General features: G+C 39.2%; 3 protein-coding genes across 5 annotated transcripts; 2 read left to right on the top strand and 1 right to left on the bottom strand.

Annotated features, from left to right (window-relative positions):
* Window positions 1-2,411: 2,411 nt before the first annotated feature.
* LOC112169946 (DNA topoisomerase 2-binding protein 1) lies at window positions 2,412-10,052 on the top strand. 3 transcript variants are annotated; one of them, XM_024307064.2, is made up of 17 exons: window positions 2,412-2,711; window positions 2,802-2,844; window positions 3,222-3,343; window positions 3,791-3,898; window positions 4,285-4,429; window positions 4,546-4,637; window positions 5,095-5,188; window positions 5,338-5,833; window positions 5,910-6,052; window positions 6,265-6,623; window positions 6,720-6,887; window positions 7,676-7,966; window positions 8,092-8,499; window positions 8,578-8,604; window positions 8,687-8,772; window positions 9,203-9,293; window positions 9,522-10,052. In XM_024307064.2, exons 1-17 carry the CDS (start codon window positions 2,532-2,534, stop codon window positions 9,609-9,611), a joined length of 2,943 nt encoding a protein of 980 aa, XP_024162832.1. In that variant the 5' UTR covers window positions 2,412-2,531; the 3' UTR covers window positions 9,612-10,052. The 3 variants fall into 3 exon arrangements, with proteins under 3 accessions (XP_024162832.1, XP_024162833.1, XP_024162834.1); XM_024307065.2 differs by lacking the exon at window positions 8,578-8,604; XM_024307066.2 differs by lacking the exons at window positions 2,412-2,711; window positions 2,802-2,844 and having other exon boundaries at window positions 3,222-3,357.
* Window positions 10,053-10,261: 209 nt separating this feature from the next.
* LOC112170500 (NAD kinase 2, chloroplastic) lies at window positions 10,262-15,046 on the top strand. Its single transcript, XM_024307816.2, has 8 exons — window positions 10,262-10,575; window positions 10,731-12,647; window positions 13,269-13,390; window positions 13,473-13,614; window positions 13,699-13,923; window positions 14,100-14,174; window positions 14,364-14,465; window positions 14,649-15,046. Exons 1-8 carry the CDS (start codon window positions 10,348-10,350, stop codon window positions 14,850-14,852), a joined length of 3,015 nt encoding a protein of 1,004 aa, XP_024163584.1. The 5' UTR covers window positions 10,262-10,347; the 3' UTR covers window positions 14,853-15,046.
* An 840-nt stretch (window positions 15,047-15,886) lies between these two features.
* Window positions 15,887-16,426, bottom strand: LOC112171658. Its single transcript, XM_024308806.1, has one exon. It carries the CDS (start codon window positions 16,424-16,426, stop codon window positions 15,887-15,889), a length of 540 nt encoding a protein of 179 aa, XP_024164574.1.
* Between the last annotated feature and the right edge of the window lie 405 nt (window positions 16,427-16,831).

Raw genomic sequence — 16,831 nt, 5'->3', positions numbered from 1 at the left:
ACGGGCAATGGAGCCTCCAGGCTCTACCTACCCTCAACTGCCACTCACACATAGATTGTGCGAGGAGGAGAACTAATAACCTCAACTTCCACTCACACATAGATTGTGCGAGGAGGAGAATAAATCACCTCTACTGCCACTCACCAACACAAAGTAGGTGAGGAGGAGAACAAGCTACCTCAACTGCCACTCACCAACACAAAGTCAGTGAGGAGGAGACCTAATAACATAACCCGCGTATGGTGAGGAAAAATCATCGAAAACCAGTAAATCCATGTAGCTTTCCCACATTTCTCACGAGATAGAAACCATGTATTCAACGACGTGACCCCGCACGCCAAGATTACTTTCAATCTCAAAATGGATAAGTGAGAAATAGGAATAAATCGACGGACACGCCCAGATAATCTCAAATCCGTAACCAAAACCGGAAATTAGTTTAGGTAAATCCCATTTCCAAAAATCTCTCAAAATCTCCAAGAAGCCAACCAAATCCAAAATCCTTAATTAGGCATTCCCGATTCCAAAATTGAAAGTCAATAAAAAATTGAGAATATCCAACTCCATTGAAACTCATCTTAAAAATCTTCCAGGAGCTTAACTCGGTGATTAGGGATATGCTTAATTCCAGAAATTTACCTCGGAAATAAGGAATTCATCAAATAATATTATAAATCAAAACCAACCTTTGAAACTCATTATTGAAAGCAAATCCATGATATAATTCGAAATCAATTTCCGAAAATTAATTCATTTCCTCAAAAAGTAATATGAATAATCACTAGAGCATTATTTAAGAAAATAAATGCATGCATCGCTATTTAAAACAAAAGTCCACTCACAGTACTATTCCGACGATCACGCATTCGAGTTCCTTCATCGAGCAATAGCTCGGTACGTCGTCCTGTATACAATTATATTCCGTGAATAATTCTTCAATAATTTAATACGGTTCCTAAAATCAATTCCTCATAATTTCACCTCCCAATTCTCCTCGGATTTAGCCCAAATTATACCACTAATACCAATTCGTTAATTTAAAGGTTCCAAGGCAGAACCGAAAGATATCCGATGGTCGGATTCTCGTAATTCGATAATCGAAACCCTAAACTTCAAAATTCACAATTAATTCCAAGCTTCTCCAAAAATTACCAAACTTCACATACAAGCTCTACGCAATTTATAGGATTTAATGGGCTAAAAGCTGGAATTAAAACACTGCCCTACACGCCTCCACGCGCCACCCACAGTGGCGGCGCGCGGGGCTCACGCGCCGGTGGCCACCACCCCCAATGGTCACCAAATTTTGACCACAGCACCTACTCAACACACTGATCATTTTTCTCAACTACAACACATCCCAATTTTACCTTTAAACAGTCGAATCCGGCCGGTGAAGAAAAACCCAGAAAACTCCAAGAATCCTAGAAATCGCAAATCGTTAATTCGACCTCTACACTGTAAATTGAAATGAAAGACCTTAGGGGAAATGATCTATGTCAAAAACCGAACCTTCGATGCTAATTTGGTGGCCAGAGACGGCCGGAATCGTCTGAAATCGACTGAAATCCCGATCTGCTACAGTAACCTTCACAGCTCCAAATCGAGCTCTTTCGGCCAAATCGCTGTACAACACCACCACAGACGTGACAAGGGTGAAGAGGCGAGCCAGCTGATGCCCGGATTCCGTCGTGGGGTGGCCGGAGGAGGAAGAAATCGGAGGAGAAAGAATCGGGCCGAAGAGGAAGAAAAGGTCGGGGGAGAGGAGAGAGAAAAGGCTGGTAGGTTTCCAAAAATGGAAACTTACCACAGTAAATTGGCTATTTATAGAAACTTACTACATGAACAGCAATTTTAGTATTTCGCTTATAACTTTCGTATACAAACTCCGATTTTTACGTACCACATATCCACGCGCTCGGTTTAACGTCCTCTACAACTTTCATGAAGGAAGTTTTCTCAAATTTTGACCTGAACAAAAAGTCAATTTTTTTAGGGCCACTAAAAGTACTTAAACGACAGTAAAAGTGAAAATAACGGTCGTTTACCGTCCAACTAACTTGTAAACTGCTAATTTAAGATACGGGACTTTACAATTTGTATTTTTTTCCCTGGAGGTAAAGACAGAGGGTCGGTTTTACCCCTAAGAAAATGCCACGTGGCATGATAGTTAACGCCGTCCATGACGGCAGGTACGAATGTTGGGTCGGGTGGGATATTTGGGGTACCATTGTGATAATTTCGGAAGCTTGGGTATTGAAATTCGGAGTGGCCCATAAGTTAGATACTGTTTGTAATTTTTTCCCATAAAATTACTAGCCGAACGAAAAATAAAATATAATAAAATAAAAGGTTATCTAACGGCGGCAGCTCCATTAAGCATTCCCGCCTTTTTATTTTCCTCATCTCTCTTCTTTCCCTTTTGCTTCCCCAATTCAAAGCCTCACAGACCGCTCTCACTCGAATTACCCTAATTCACTCCAACTTCCATTACTCAATTTCCCCAATTCAATTTCTGCGTGCCGCCCACGATGCTCCAAACGCCGCCGTTTAAGGGCGCCAATGTCTTCATGTCGCGGAAGCTGGTCCCGCCGGAGATTTTCGATGCGCTTCACGACGCTCTCAAGCTCAACGGCGCCAATGTCGTCCTCTGCTCCGACCCCTCGCGCACCGGCCCCGACGACTACCACGTCATCGCTTCCTCCGATCACGTAATCAATTCCACCCCTCTCTCAATTTCTCGTATTTCGCTTCCACCTTCACTTGGTTTCTGATTTGTGTTTCTTTTCTTGGTTTTGCAGGAAAAGTTTGAGGATCTCAGAGCCAAGGGTTGCCAACTGCTAGGTATGGTTTTCCCAATTTCGCTGCTTTTTATGAGTTTGCTGTGCCAATTCGGAAATCCACTATTCAAATTAGGAATTAGGGTTTATGATTATTAGACCATTGCGTGATTGGGAAAGAAAGCTATAAGAAATGTTACTGTTGTCTGGGTTCTGAATAATCAAAGAGTCGATTTAGTCACACTTAAGCAGCATATAGATGGCCGAACTTGAAGTGAACAATTAAGTGGAAGCTCAGTTGGCTAGTAATTAAACCATGGAACTTGGGAACTTACTTTATAAGTTTCGATGTTAGTGGTATGAATGACTCGTGAGTTTAGTTTGGTCTTTGGGAAATAGTGCTGATACCTGGGCATGTGTGTGTTTCTGATGGTTGGACAGGTCCTCAATGCGTGTTTTCTTGTGCAAACGAGCATAGGTCGCTGCCTAAACAAAAGTTTACTTGTTGCTTAGCATTGGATGGTGTCAATGTACTTGCCTCTGGTTTTGAGGCAGATGAAAAGGTACTGCGCCGGCGGTATGTGCATGTATTTTTTCGTTTTTGGACTTGCCGAAAAATATAGTGGTATTAGGAGTAACACCTGTTACTTATCTTTGATGATCACTCATTTGAAATTTATCTTGATTGACTGAAATAAAGTTGTAGTTGTTAAATCCAATTTCAAATCATTCTATATCTGCTATTTCTCCTTCATAAAGTTTTTCAGTCTACTTTCATTTTTTTCTACTTTTACTATTTTGGAACGTGCTCTCTCTCTCTCTCTCTCTCTCTCTCTCTCTCTCTCTCTCTGTCTCTGTATATAGTTTTTCTTTTCTTTTGGTAGCTTCAGCCCTGTTTAATCAGGTTGATAGCATGATTTCAGCATGAGCAATTTTTAGGAGCGTTCTGGTTACTAGTTGAGAACTTTCTCTCTCTTTGGTTACTGATTTTGTTTATAATTGCGTTGCAGGTTAAGATAAAGAACTTAGTAACATCAATGGGGGGAGTTTTACATACTAAAACATCTTTGGATGTTAGCTTTGTCATTGCGAAGAATGTCTTGGCTGCAAAATACAAGGCAAGTAACTATACTGTTCTTTTTCACAATCTACCTTTTGATTTCTTTCTGCATCAATCTTGTTAAAATTTGAATTTTAGGTACATTTCAGCCAATAACAAAATGTTAGAACTGATGTACCAAGCCACACTATACCTAATCTCGTAAAATTTGGATATGCTTGTACTTGAGTCACTTCTAACTAGAATCCAAAGATGCAGAATTCTCTCAGTCACTTTAGAGGTGGTGTTTGAGTTATATATCATTGGTAAAAATTTATATATTTGGGTTCTGATGGATCACTTAGAGTTTAAGGAAAAAGGTAAATTTTGAAAAAGGTGTGAGTTATGGCAGGTTTCTTATCTCAAGGAGATATATGACTAGTATTTTCCCCCCTTCTTATGCAGTGGGCTGTAAATACATTGAAGAAGCCAGTTCTTACTATTAATTGGTTATATCAATGCTGCAATGAACATCGCATTGTTCCTCAAGAATCCTTTAGGGTTCTTCCTGTTTCTGGTTTGACGATCTGTGTTACCAGAATTCCATCAGGTTTATTTACTGTTCTTCTGTAAGAAGTGTGTTGTTATATTATATTATATATATATGTGTGTGTGTGTGTATTTTTTCTTGTAAATTTTTGTTGCTAATGTGCTTGTCTCTTTCAGATGAACGGAAGAAGATTGAAAATCTTATCACAGAAAATGGTGGACATTATTCTGCTGAACTTACAAGGAAGTGCACACATTTGATTTGTGATATATCCTTTTATGGTGCTTAATATAAAGGCACAAATCTGAATCATATTCCTAGTTTTCTAGGATAGACCTGCATTTTAAGCATCTTCATGAAGCAAAGCCTTTAATTATCTATAATAGTTAAAGTCTAAGATCATGTCTTCACTTTAATATAAACCAACACCACACTTTCGTTGCTAATGTGCTCGTCTAAGATCACGTCTTCATTTTTTTTTTTTCCAATTTTATTTATTTATTTTTTTTATCTAGGCCTGCAATTTCTGTAGTGAGGAATATCATTTACATCTGTTTTAGTTGTTCTGTTTCTGATGTTTCAGTTTTTGTCAGTTCTTCGTGCATGTTATTGTTATTGCAATTCCATTTAGGAACATGTTTCGATCTTGGTCTGCATCAGCATTGGCTTTCAAACTTAATGTGTTATTTGAGTCTTCCTGCATTGTTTTTCTTGACTGCTTGCACGCTCCAGAAGGTGATAAATACAAGGTTGCACGAATGTGGGGTCATATTTATATTGTAACTCGGAAATGGTTTGATCAATCGATTGCTAGAAGAGGTAATGCTTTACCATGGTTTTATAGCCTTTGAATTTATGGAGTTTTGCTTTCGATTTCGTTCATTTTTGTTGTGTAGTGCAACATTCTGACCTCGAAATCTCTGTACAACTCCTTTTTTTTTTTTGTTTTTGTTTTTGGGGATCAATAGCTTGTCTCAGTGAAGAGTCCTTTCCAGTTCAAGGTGGTTCTCTATCTTCAAAGAAGATTGTAAAGGGCTGCTTTGCTTCACAAAATAGCCAAAGCAACTGTAGTGGGAAGTTGCAAGCTGTACCACCATCGGTGGTTGCAGATTCAAATTTTACAGCTGCTACTTGTGGTGGGATTGTGGATTCTGATCTAGAAGCTACTGTCTCACAAACCATGCTTCCAACATTTTCTTGTGCCCCTTTATCTTGTAAAGAGGGCGATATCAAAGTCCCTCCCTTGGAATCAAAATGTGAGGTGACCCTTGAAGATTGTGTTGCTGATGATTCTCAGTCTGAAGACAATGACCTGTACTTGTCAGAATGTAAAATATCACTTGTTGGCTTCGAAGCTTCTGAAATGCGTAGATTGGTTAATATTATTCGCAGAGGTGGGGGCTCCCGTTATATGTCATTCAATGACAGGTTGACACACATAGTAGTTGGAACTCCTTCTGAAATGTAAGTATATTTCTCTTTGTGGTAGAACACTAAACACCTAGTGGTTTCAATCTCACATGCTTATATTATTCCACAGTGAAAAGAAGGAGGTAAGGGGATTTGCAGCTTTAGGCGTCATTCATGTGGTTAGAGCCACCTGGCTTGAAGATTGTGATCGTGATAAGAAAGAGATACCAGTTCTCCAGAGGCACAGTGCCTGTGATATACTTCTCCCTAAAGGTTTGCTAATTATTATCTCTAAAGTGCGCACTTAATTTTTTTTTATCTGTCATGTATTTGTTCAAGGCAGCATATGTTACAATTTATGTGATTAAATTTCAATAGTAGCTGTAGCTTTATGCTTTCAAATATATATATATATATATATATATATATATATTTTTTTTTCAAGCAGACATTCCTATTAAATTTGTTTCTCCATTCTCCTTCAGGAGCACTGACAGGTATGAGTGGTATGATTCAAGGGAAAATTTCTACTATTCCTCAGAGGGTGCCTTCTGATCAGTTATGTGGTAATAGGAGTATGGCAACTGGAATAGATTCATTGGAGAAAAATAGAGAGGAGGTATCAGAAATAAATAGGAACGATGACATGTCTGTGAAAGAAGCAGTTGGATCATTCGATAAGAATAAACTTCCTGTCATAAAGGATAAAAGTAAGATCCAGTTACATGACAACACAAGGGGTCAACAGAAGATACAACATGAATCAGGTGTTCAAAATGGCAAACCATCTTCTGTATTTAAGGGGAAATTTTTCCGCTTTTCAAATTCCTTTCCTGAAGACAGGGTAAATTCTTAAATACATACTGAACTAGAATGATCCTTGCAATTTCATAATATATATATGTATATAATTTTGTTTTTGTTCTCATTGAATTTCCAGAGAGGTGAAATTATTGAATGGGTAAATCAAGGGGGAGGATTGGTAATTGATGCTCATTTTAAACAGAAGGCTCACTTCACTATTGAGTGTCATGGTGTGATACCCAGATCTGTGGACGCTACTCGAACTACATATGTATCAAGTCACTGGATCCGGTCATGTTTGGAGGTATATATCCATTTTCCTTGCAATACTACTTGTTTTGTTCTTAGCTTTGTATGATCATATCTTGAGAAGTTCTTGGAATAACTATTACACAGTACATCACTAAATGCATGTTTGACACACATCATAGATCTGATCGTGTCTGCCACTTGATCGGGAAGACAAGACAAGAGAAACTGTTTCTAAATACTTTTTCTTTTTCTTCCATCTCTTAGATTAGAATGAGTAGTTTGAATTTTGGGTGGTAGGACAACAAATCTAGTTTGCTTTGAGGCTGAAAATGTTTCCTCTCACAAACAAGGTGGCTTCAGGAGAGGGAGCTTAAATTGGAATTATGCATGGGTCATCAATAGGAATTACAATTATATCACTAAAGGGTTGGTTTTGTTTTGGGTATCCTTGCTGCTCACTTTCTGTACAAAATAACTAAAGGAACAAGGAAGATTGGGACAATTCTTTCCCTTTCTGTATATCTTGATTTCCTGAACCCCTATATTATCGGTCACTATGAAGCTGATTTTATATTTTAGTTGTTAAGCCGATTTTAATCATTGGATCCATATAACTAAGACCTATGTCATTCACATCTGCATATTTACCACACAATCCAAGATGTAGACTCTAGAGGTATTGAATTACTTTTAACTGTTCCATATATCTGTTACTGCTGTTGTATACTATTGCCATTTTACATCTGTATTTAATCACTTTGATTAGCTGTTAGTTTTGTGAATCAGATTTTGTATTCTACTTGTAGAAAATGCTAACCGGATTAAATACTACTATTTAAGGATGGATGCTTGCTGGATGTTAGTAATCACATTCTCTATACTCCTCTTCCCTGCCGGACTCCGTTGCCTGGATTTGAAAGCTTTCGGTTTTCTGTTTCACAATATGAAGAGAAAGATAGACTGTTACTAAGAAATCTGTGTTTTACACTGGGAGCTAAATTTGTGGAGAAACTGAATAAGAAGGTTACCCATTTGTTATGCAAGTTTACCAGTGGAAGTAAGTATGAGGCTGCTTGTAAATGGGGAATACACCGAATTACCTGTGACTGGTTATATGAGTGCGTGAAGCAGGTATGCTTGCATTATCCTTGTCTGTACCAGTGTACAAGTATGCATGTGGGAATTAATTAAATCATTTCTCGCTAAGGTATCAAATTTTCTGCTTAAACTCTTCTTAATCTTTGACTGCTTGGCAGAATAAAGTCATTGCTCTTGACCAATTTTATCCTAAAGAAGTTACTGCTGAAGATCGAGAGGCAGGGTTATGCACTACAAGTCAGTATCCTACACAAGATTTTCGAATGATATCTGTAGGAAATCCATCTCAATGTCCAAGTCAATCACAAGATCGGAGCTTCTCACCACCTCAAGCCATTGGTCGTAGAAATGACAATATCAGGGAAGAAGCCAAAGCATTAAGTTGCAATAAAAAGGCAAGAGTTTTGGAAGATGTTGACCAAAGCGGTCTTCTTTCTTCAGGGATAAGTTCAAGTATTCCTTCCTATACAACTGGAGACAAGAAAGTGAACGCCTTTGGTGAAGTATCCCAGGTTGTTCCTGATGTAGCGTCTGCTATTGAGGACTTGTTGGAGCAGACAACTAAGGTAAAAATGTTCCTGATCAATCTTATGCGGCCTTTTAATTTAGTAGCTCTTCTCATTTATGTCTATTTTTCTATGTAGATTCATGATCAGAATTCACCAGAGAGTGTATCCTTTTACCCATAGGCACTAAGTTCCACTTTTGCACTTTTAACTTTTGCATTAGTTGCAATCCTTGATTGTTAAACAGATTTTTGCATCGGATTGTGAATTGCTTGGTCAAGACCTGCCGGGTTCTCACTCCGTGGGTGGACTATCGAGACACTGGTTAAAGAGGTGAAATTATCCATAATCCATATACATGTATTACTTATTTGTTTCCTTTCATTAGCATGTCTTGCATAAGGAAACATGGATTTTCAGTTTTTCACTAACAAAATCTTGGTTTTCTTTTAGCCAGTTGAAATTATTCTGGCAATTGTTCATATATAAATACTCATTAATCTTTCTAATAATTTGCAATTAGGCTTCTGTATAGAGAAGCTGATCTGTATTTGTGTCTTATCAAATCTGTGAAGGGGTTCTGATCCCAGGGACGGTTTAATTATTTTAGTGACAATTTCTTCCTTCAGAATATGACAAATCCCCCCAAATATCATGCTGCAGGGTGCATAAAATGGATTACAAACTTAGATTTTACATGAAAAATTGAGCGCCATGCATTTTGTTTTTGCTATTTTGACTCAGATATTGAACGTATTTTCAGTGCTGGGAAAAAAGATGACATCAACAATCCTCCTGGAAAACAAACTGCTGGCTTGTATGATCAGTTTAGTGAAACACAGACCGATTCTCAGGTTTCAGCTCCTACTCATCTCAACTGCATTTGTGGTTTTTTCTCTGGCTAAAGGATTGGTTGCTTATGCCATGCATTTCAAGGCATTATAATTCTGTTTTTGTACCATGAGGAAAGGGAGTTCTATAAACTTTGCCTAACCTGTGGCACTTCCGACACATTCCCTTCAACTCAAGCCTATTTCTTTACGTTTTGCATCCTCATGATACTGCTTAAATCACACCTGCAGGTTGTTGGATATGAGGAAGATTTGTCAGGCCGGCAAATGCTTATAGACAGAGTTCGAACGCGAAGTAGTAGGACTGCTTCAAGTTCCTAGTGCAGTTCCACTCTGCAGGCTTCAAGGTATCAAATCCAGTTCGCTGAGAACCTCACACTGGTAGCACAGCAGTTGCTTGTCTGATCTATGTGCTTTCCGCAAACACGCGAGAGCTACCAATTATGAAAGATGAGGCTTTTGATAGGAACTGTATTTTTGGTAGATGCATTCCATGCCTGTTGTAGATCCTGTGCATAAAGACTGAAGCAGCACCTCATGGAAATATGACTAACAGTCTTCCCAATCTGCCTGCTCAATACTAGGAGTCAGTCACCGGGAAAAATTTTCGAAAGACTCGGATATATTTCCCAGCATACAAGGAGATTAGTTGTTCATAATTTTTGTAATTTCTAGACAACGTTAATTCCTAAAGTGAATTTTCAGCTCTTTTTTTGTTTTTTTCCTCTTTAAATTGTGCAGATAAACAGCCAGTGTTTATTATGTGGGCATGATTGCGTTTCCTTGAACTTTAGTCCCCAGAAGGATCCAAAAAAAAAAAAGGTCCAAATTATCCACAAAAAATTAAAAAGAAATTAAATATGTCGATAATGTCATTAAGAAGAAATTTAAGTGCACCAATGAAAATTAAATTAGTCGATAATAACAAGAACAGATGCCCGCCATTTTGCTGCCATACATATGCCTTCATTTTCCTTTCACAATAATAAAAAAAGGAAAATAATAAAACAAAAATAAAAACTCCCAGAGAGCTGTGAAAACCAACATATTCCTGTATATGGTGGCATGTTGCCTCATGTGCCAGGTGGCCATCGCCGTCGATATGAGCCGCTGTGCCGCTTCACCTCCCAATCTGTGCCCCCTCCAGTTCTCAGGTAGCCCCGCCAAGCTATTCGGATTCGGGTTCGACATTCAGAAGAAGGACCGGCTCAAGAGGCGGCTCAAGTTCGTCGTCAGTGCGGAGCTGTCCAAGCCATTCTCTCTCAGCTTCGGCTTGGACTCTCAGGTCTCAACCTACTCACTATTTACTGGATTACTCAATTAGTTTCTGAATTTGTTGCTATTTACTGTTGAATCTGTAAATCGAGTTTTGTTCGTTTCAAGAGAGTATATAGAAAGTTGATGAATGAATCTGACTTGACACTGGTACTGAATTTGAAGGGCTATCAGCTTCATGATCCGTCGCAGTCGCGGAGGATTGGCCCTGTTCCTGGGGATATTGCAGAAATTGAAGCCTATTGTAGAATTTTTCGAAGTGCTGAACGACTACATACTGCATTGATGGAGACATTGTGCAATCCGGTGACCGGGGTGTGCAGTGTTTATTATGACTTCCCATCGGAGGAAAAGCCGCTCTTGGAGGATAAGATTGTGTCTGTGATTGGTTGCATGGTGTCACTGTTGAACAAAGCAAGGGAGGATGTGCTTTCGGGAAGATCAGCCATTATGAGCTCCTTTCGAGGAGTTGTGGATGTCGCTGAGGTGGAGGAGGACATGCTTCCTCCACTTGCTGTTTTCAGGAGTGAGCTGAAGAGGTGTTGCGAGAGCTTGCACGTTGCGCTTGAGGACTGGTTGATGCCTGGGGATGAGCAGAGCTTGGATGTGTGGAGGAAACTTCAGAGGCTGAAGAATGTGTGTTATGATTCCGGTTTTCCACGCGAGGAGGATTATCCGTGCAATACGCTTTTTGCTAATTGGACTCCTGTTTACTTATCCTCTTCTAAAGAGGATGTTAGGTCCGAAGATTCAGAGGTAGCGTTTTGGAGGGGTGGCCAGGTAACAGAAGAAGGTCTGGAGTGGTTACTGGAGAAGGGATTTAAAACTCTTGTTGATCTTAGGGCAGAGATTGTAAAAGACAATATTTATCAGGCAGCCGTAGATGATGCTATTGCATCAGGGAAGGTGGAATTGATCAGAATTCCAGTTGAAGTTGGGACTGCACCTTCAATGGAGCAGGTTGAGAAATTCGCAAGTTTGGTTTCAGATTGCAGCAAAAAGCCAATCTATCTTCATAGCAAGGAAGGTCTCTGGAGAACATCTGCCATGCTTTCCAGATGGAGGCAGCACTTGACTCGCCGTGCTGTTCAGTTTGTCTCCAAGCAGTCGGTTTCTCTTAATGGAGAAGTTGGAAAACCCTCAACTATGCAGAAAAGTTCCCTCCTTGAAAAGAAGAATGAGTCACTGGACACAATTCATGGTTCAAATGGGGTGCTACAAAAAAATGATTCTGTAGACAGGGATGAAGCAAATCTAAATGGGACCTGCAATAGCCTTATATCTATCCAAGGTTTGAGATCAGTTGAATCAGATGAAAGTGAACCTTTGGTGAACTTCTGCAGGGAAGTTGACCCCCTGAATGCTCAGGTTCCTCCTTGCAATATTTTCTCAAGAAAAGAAATGTCCAGGTTTCTTGAGAGAAAAAATATTGCACCACTCACTTATTTTAATTATCAGTTAAATAGGTTGAAGGTATTACCAATTTCCAGATATATGAATACTAAGATAATGTGGAGAGGTGAGATTGTTGATACTGATTCAGTGCGGGAGGTTGTCGAGGCAGAAAATTCCAATGGGATACCTGATGCAGAACATCTGCTTCCAGAGTTCCAGATCTCTGCTTCTGGCAATGGGAAGTATTTGACCGGTGCTGGTAATGGTTCTGTAACTGCAGTCGTAAATGGATTTGGTGAAGGGGAGAAAGGTTCCTTGTTAGCCGCTAATTTATCTACTAACACGAGCAACAATCATTCTGAGAGTGTCTTATCTAAAGCAGTGAAGTTGGAAAGGAAGAGTAATGGTAGAGCCCCTTTAGTTTCAAGTGATGATGAATTGGGATCAATTGAAGGAGATATGTGTGCTTCTGCAACTGGGGTTGTAAGGGTGCAGTCAAGAAAGAAAGCAGAGATGTTTTTAGTACGAACGGATGGATTCTCTTGTACCCGAGAAAAAGTGACAGAATCCTCCCTGGCCTTTACTCATCCAAGTACTCAGCAACAAATGCTTATGTGGAAATCTACACCAAAGACAGTATTAGTGTTAAAGAAGCTTGGGCATGAGCTTATGGAACAAGCTAAAGAGGTACCATATCACAAACAAGTATTTATTTGAAAACTATATTGTTAACATTTTCTAACCAATGATATGATCTGATAGTGGAATATGTATTAATTCCTGAGTCTGCCTGTGCCATGTTTAGAGTAAGCACTTCCATTTCAATATGAATTTATTTACACATAGAAATTGTTTCCTTCCCACCCTCTTCCCCACCCTTGAGGAGAAAGAGAAGAAGAAGAAGGCAACAAAACCCGAAATCTGGAGTGTATATCTCGCTTGAAGGAAAGATCATCACATAGCATATTTTACACAGCCAGTCCACCATAAGAATGTCTCTAACAACTTATGCAATGAAGTTGTTCACTCAGTAATAGAGGTTGCTTCGCTAGGTTATACTTGGAACTTAAAAAGAAAATTATGGGTAAACATGTTCTTTGTGAACGTTCTTTGCAAGATGGGATCTTTTGTCAAGCAATTTAACATTCAATAGCATCTATGCAGACAAGTGTGTGTGTATATATTCATTTGTATCTATATTGGTGAATATATTACTAGAATTTGTGTCAGTTTATTTGAATATCTATGGTTATTTGGTTTCTGAGTCCTTTTGCTTGAAATTCTCAATTTTACTGTTCCTACATGTAGGTTGTCTCCTTCTTGTATTACCAAGAGAAAATGAATGTTCTGGTGGAACCTGACGTGCATGATGTATTTGCTCGAATCCCAGGTTTTGGATTTGTTCAGACCTTCTACACCCAAGATACCGGGTAACAAACTTGTAACTAAATTCTAACAACGTCTAATTAGTTGTTTACACACCTCGACCTTATTAAAAATTGTTGTCTTTAGTGATCTGCATGAGAGGGTTGATTTTGTGGCATGTCTGGGAGGGGATGGGGTAATACTTCATGCTTCAAATCTATTCAAAGGTGCTGTTCCCCCCATCGTATCATTTAATCTTGGATCTCTTGGATTTTTGACTTCCCATACTGTAAGCTTCTTGGCCTCTATCTTTTAATTATATTATCTCTCACAGAGGGCTCTGCGTCTAACCCATCTTATACTTCTGATGTAGTTTGATGACTACAGGCAGGACTTAAGACAGGTTATCCATGGAAATAACACAAGTGATGGTGTTTATATAACTCTCAGAATGCGTCTCAGGTGTGAAATTTTTCGAAATGGTAAAGCGATGCCTGGAAAGGTATTTGATGTTTTGAATGAAATAGTTGTTGATCGAGGTTCGAATCCGTACCTTTCTAAGATTGAATGTTATGAACGTGACCAGCTTATAACCAAGGTAAGGTTACTGCACCAAGCAATTGAACATACTCTGCTCTCTACACATAGTTGTGTGTAAACAGTACACACATACATATGTATTTATGTTGTGATAGCAACTATTATACGGACTACTTCTGGCATGACATATATGGCGTTGGCATGCTATTTATTGACAAATACCATATATTTCAGGTCCAAGGTGATGGTGTCATTGTAGCCACACCTACAGGAAGTACTGCTTATTCTACAGCTGCAGGAGGTTCCATGGTAAGAAAATGCTTTTTAGTTTTATAGTCAGCATTTTATGATAATTGATACTTGGAAACATACAGATTGAATGAAACTGGATTCTTGTTTCCAATAGATGTTAGGTTAGAATCATGCATATTCATATCTTGCTGGTTGTTTATTTTGACCAGATCATTCTGTATCTCACCTAGACAACATGAAATGCAGGTGCATCCAAATGTTCCTTGCATGTTGTTTACGCCAATCTGCCCACACTCCCTCTCATTTAGACCAGTTATACTTCCAGATTCTGCAAGCCTTGAATTAAAGGTAAAATTCCTTCCCCCATTTTTCTGTCTAGCATTGATTATCAGTTAAATCATTTTCCTATGTGGAGTTGATGTTTCTAGTTTGACCTATCTCCCAATTTTTTGATAATGTTGGTAATTAGTCATGTTGTAGCAAGCAGTTTTTATTCATTTACAAGGTTAACATATTCATCATTTCGGACAGATTCCAGAGGATGCTCGAAGCAATGCCTGGGTTTCTTTTGATGGGAAGAGAAGGCAGCAGCTCTCAAGGGGAGACTCTGTTCGAATAGCTATGAGCCAACACCCACTTCCAACAGTCAACAAGCGTGACCAAACAGGGGACTGGTTTCGAAGCTTGATTCGTTGCCTAAATTGGAATGAGAGGCTAGATCAAAAGGCCCTTTGAAACCAAGGACTCTCTATCCTGTCGTACATATTGTAAATTAGAACAAATCAAACTTAGAGTAAATATATTCTTTCACAAATGCTCCCCACAAGAGAGTAGAATTTTACGTATACAGTATATACTGTTCTTCTCTCTTGTTAACGATGTATTTGTACACCATAATTAGAGAAATAAAATTATACTTTGCAAACTCAGTTTAGGACTTCAGGTACTCTGTTTGGTTCGAATCGATTATGGGCTTCCCGGCCAATACTTTTCTCGGGAATGGACCTGAATGTTCTTGGTAGTCTTTTTTTATTCTTTCTTTCACTAAACCTAAATTCACAGTTGGGGTTTTTAATTTGTCAAAGATCCGCGATGAACTTTGCATGTACTAAAAGTCTTAGCTTATACATTGTTGGTTGTTTTAGTTTGAACTCACTCTCTGCAGGATATCTTATATTTCAGCAGAAAATAAATAAATTACTAGGTTAGGTTTTTTTTAAAAAAAATTTCCCGTCAAGTTGGAATTAGGTTGTTGATGGAAAAAACAAAGCTTGAGGGGGGATTAAAAACCGACTTAAGAATGCAGCCGAATTGAATAAGGATCGAATTAGTGAGCTGCCAAACAAAATCACGATTACCTTTCTTAAGCAGTTGGATATTAGGGAAGCAGCAAGTACTAGTGTCCTCTCTAAGATTTTTTTTAGAGAATTGTCAACTCATTGCATTGATCAGCGAAATTACACATAATGACCCGTCCCTGTGGGACTATCAAAATAGTCACTACCTAAGTAATTCAACCTTTTTAAAGATCATGAAGCCCTGCCAAAATCTAACCTCGAACATCCTATAGAATCAAAAGGCCAAGACATCCTGGTTATTTTTGGTGACAAAACTCAGAGAGAAGCTATGAGTTCATTCTCCATAGAAGAATGAATTCTTACATAAAAGTAATTAATATTAAAATAAACTAGCCCAGCAGCCCAACTGCTCCATATGCCAGACAAAGGCCCAAAAGACAGGGAAACCCCTAGCACTAGGCCCAGAAGGGTTCAAAGCCCAACTGGACTTGCTAAGGCCACCCAAACCAGCCTCCACCTCCATTCGACGGCGCCGGCCGAGGAAGACTTCCACCACCGCCCACCGCCATCGTCGCCGCTCCCAACACTAGCCAACTTTACTCCGGCACAGATCGGTGGAGCCATTGCTAGCCCAGCGTCGCAATCATCATCTATGTCACCATTCGCCGACAGCACCCAGCCACTCAACATAGCAAGAACACATGAGGAAGATCTCCGCCCGGCTCTCCACTGCGCGACCTCGCGACCAACACCACTCACCGGATCCATTCCTGTCCAGCCATCCTCAATCCCGAATGACCGAGATCCCTCATATTTGCCGCGAGAAACTCCTCGCAACACAGACTCACCACCACCCCTAAATTTGAAATGTCGACTACGAGGAACCCCGCAGCACTCAATCTCCCAGCGACCAGACAAGAGGGAAATTCCACCTCCCCCAGCCCAATTTGCATAGCCGCCGCCATAAGACCATGACCTCCACCTACCTCTCAGAGAGAGTAACCTAAGCATTGTTTTTTTTCCCAAGACTGTTTGTGTCCTCTCTAGGATGGACACACTATCAAGTTAATTAGATCAGCCAAAATTTAAATTAGATCCACAAAAATATGAAAAGAGAATATATTGAAATCGTAATTTTAACCCATGAAATATGATAATTGAAGTAATATTAAACTCTCTTAATAAATGATGTAAAAACATGGTAAGAAAGAGTTAAGAGTGGATATAATAATAATTATTATTAGTCACATAAGTAAATTCATTAATTCATTCCCTAAAATCTAAAAGAAAATATAAAATGGTAAAATTGGTGTTGCAAAATTATGATTTGGCAAGATATATTATGTGGAATTGAAAATAAACATGGCATGACACTTAGAATTGATGCAAAAAATCTTAGGCCGACCTCATTGAGGC

The sequence above is a fragment of the Rosa chinensis genome, chromosome 6, assembly GCF_002994745.2.
Source record: "Rosa chinensis cultivar Old Blush chromosome 6, RchiOBHm-V2, whole genome shotgun sequence".
Classification (NCBI taxonomy): Eukaryota; Viridiplantae; Streptophyta; class Magnoliopsida; order Rosales; family Rosaceae; genus Rosa; species Rosa chinensis.
Note: the sequence above shows the minus strand (reverse complement) of the source record. Positions and strands in the feature narration are given on the sequence as shown.

What these genes read in the sequence shown, in the direction of transcription:
- LOC112169946 (XM_024307064.2), top strand. Translation starts at nt 2,532, where the DNA reads ATGCTCCAAACGCCGCCGTTTAAGGGCGCCAATGTCTTCATGTCGCGG. An exon ending in TCATCGCTTCCTCCGATCAC is followed by an intron (nt 2,712 to 2,801) that starts GTAATCAATTCC and finishes TTGGTTTTGCAG; the next exon opens with GAAAAGTTTGAGGATCTCAG. An exon ending in TATATGAGTGCGTGAAGCAG is followed by an intron (nt 7,967 to 8,091) that starts GTATGCTTGCAT and finishes ACTGCTTGGCAG; the next exon opens with AATAAAGTCATTGCTCTTGA.
- LOC112170500 (XM_024307816.2), top strand. Translation starts at nt 10,348, where the DNA reads ATGGTGGCATGTTGCCTCATGTGCCAGGTGGCCATCGCCGTCGATATG. An exon ending in TTATGGAACAAGCTAAAGAG is followed by an intron (nt 12,648 to 13,268) that starts GTACCATATCAC and finishes TCCTACATGTAG; the next exon opens with GTTGTCTCCTTCTTGTATTA. An exon ending in GATTTTTGACTTCCCATACT is followed by an intron (nt 13,615 to 13,698) that starts GTAAGCTTCTTG and finishes CTTCTGATGTAG; the next exon opens with TTTGATGACTACAGGCAGGA.
- LOC112171658 (XM_024308806.1), bottom strand. Translation starts at nt 16,426, where the DNA reads ATGCTTAGGTTACTCTCTCTGAGAGGTAGGTGGAGGTCATGGTCTTAT.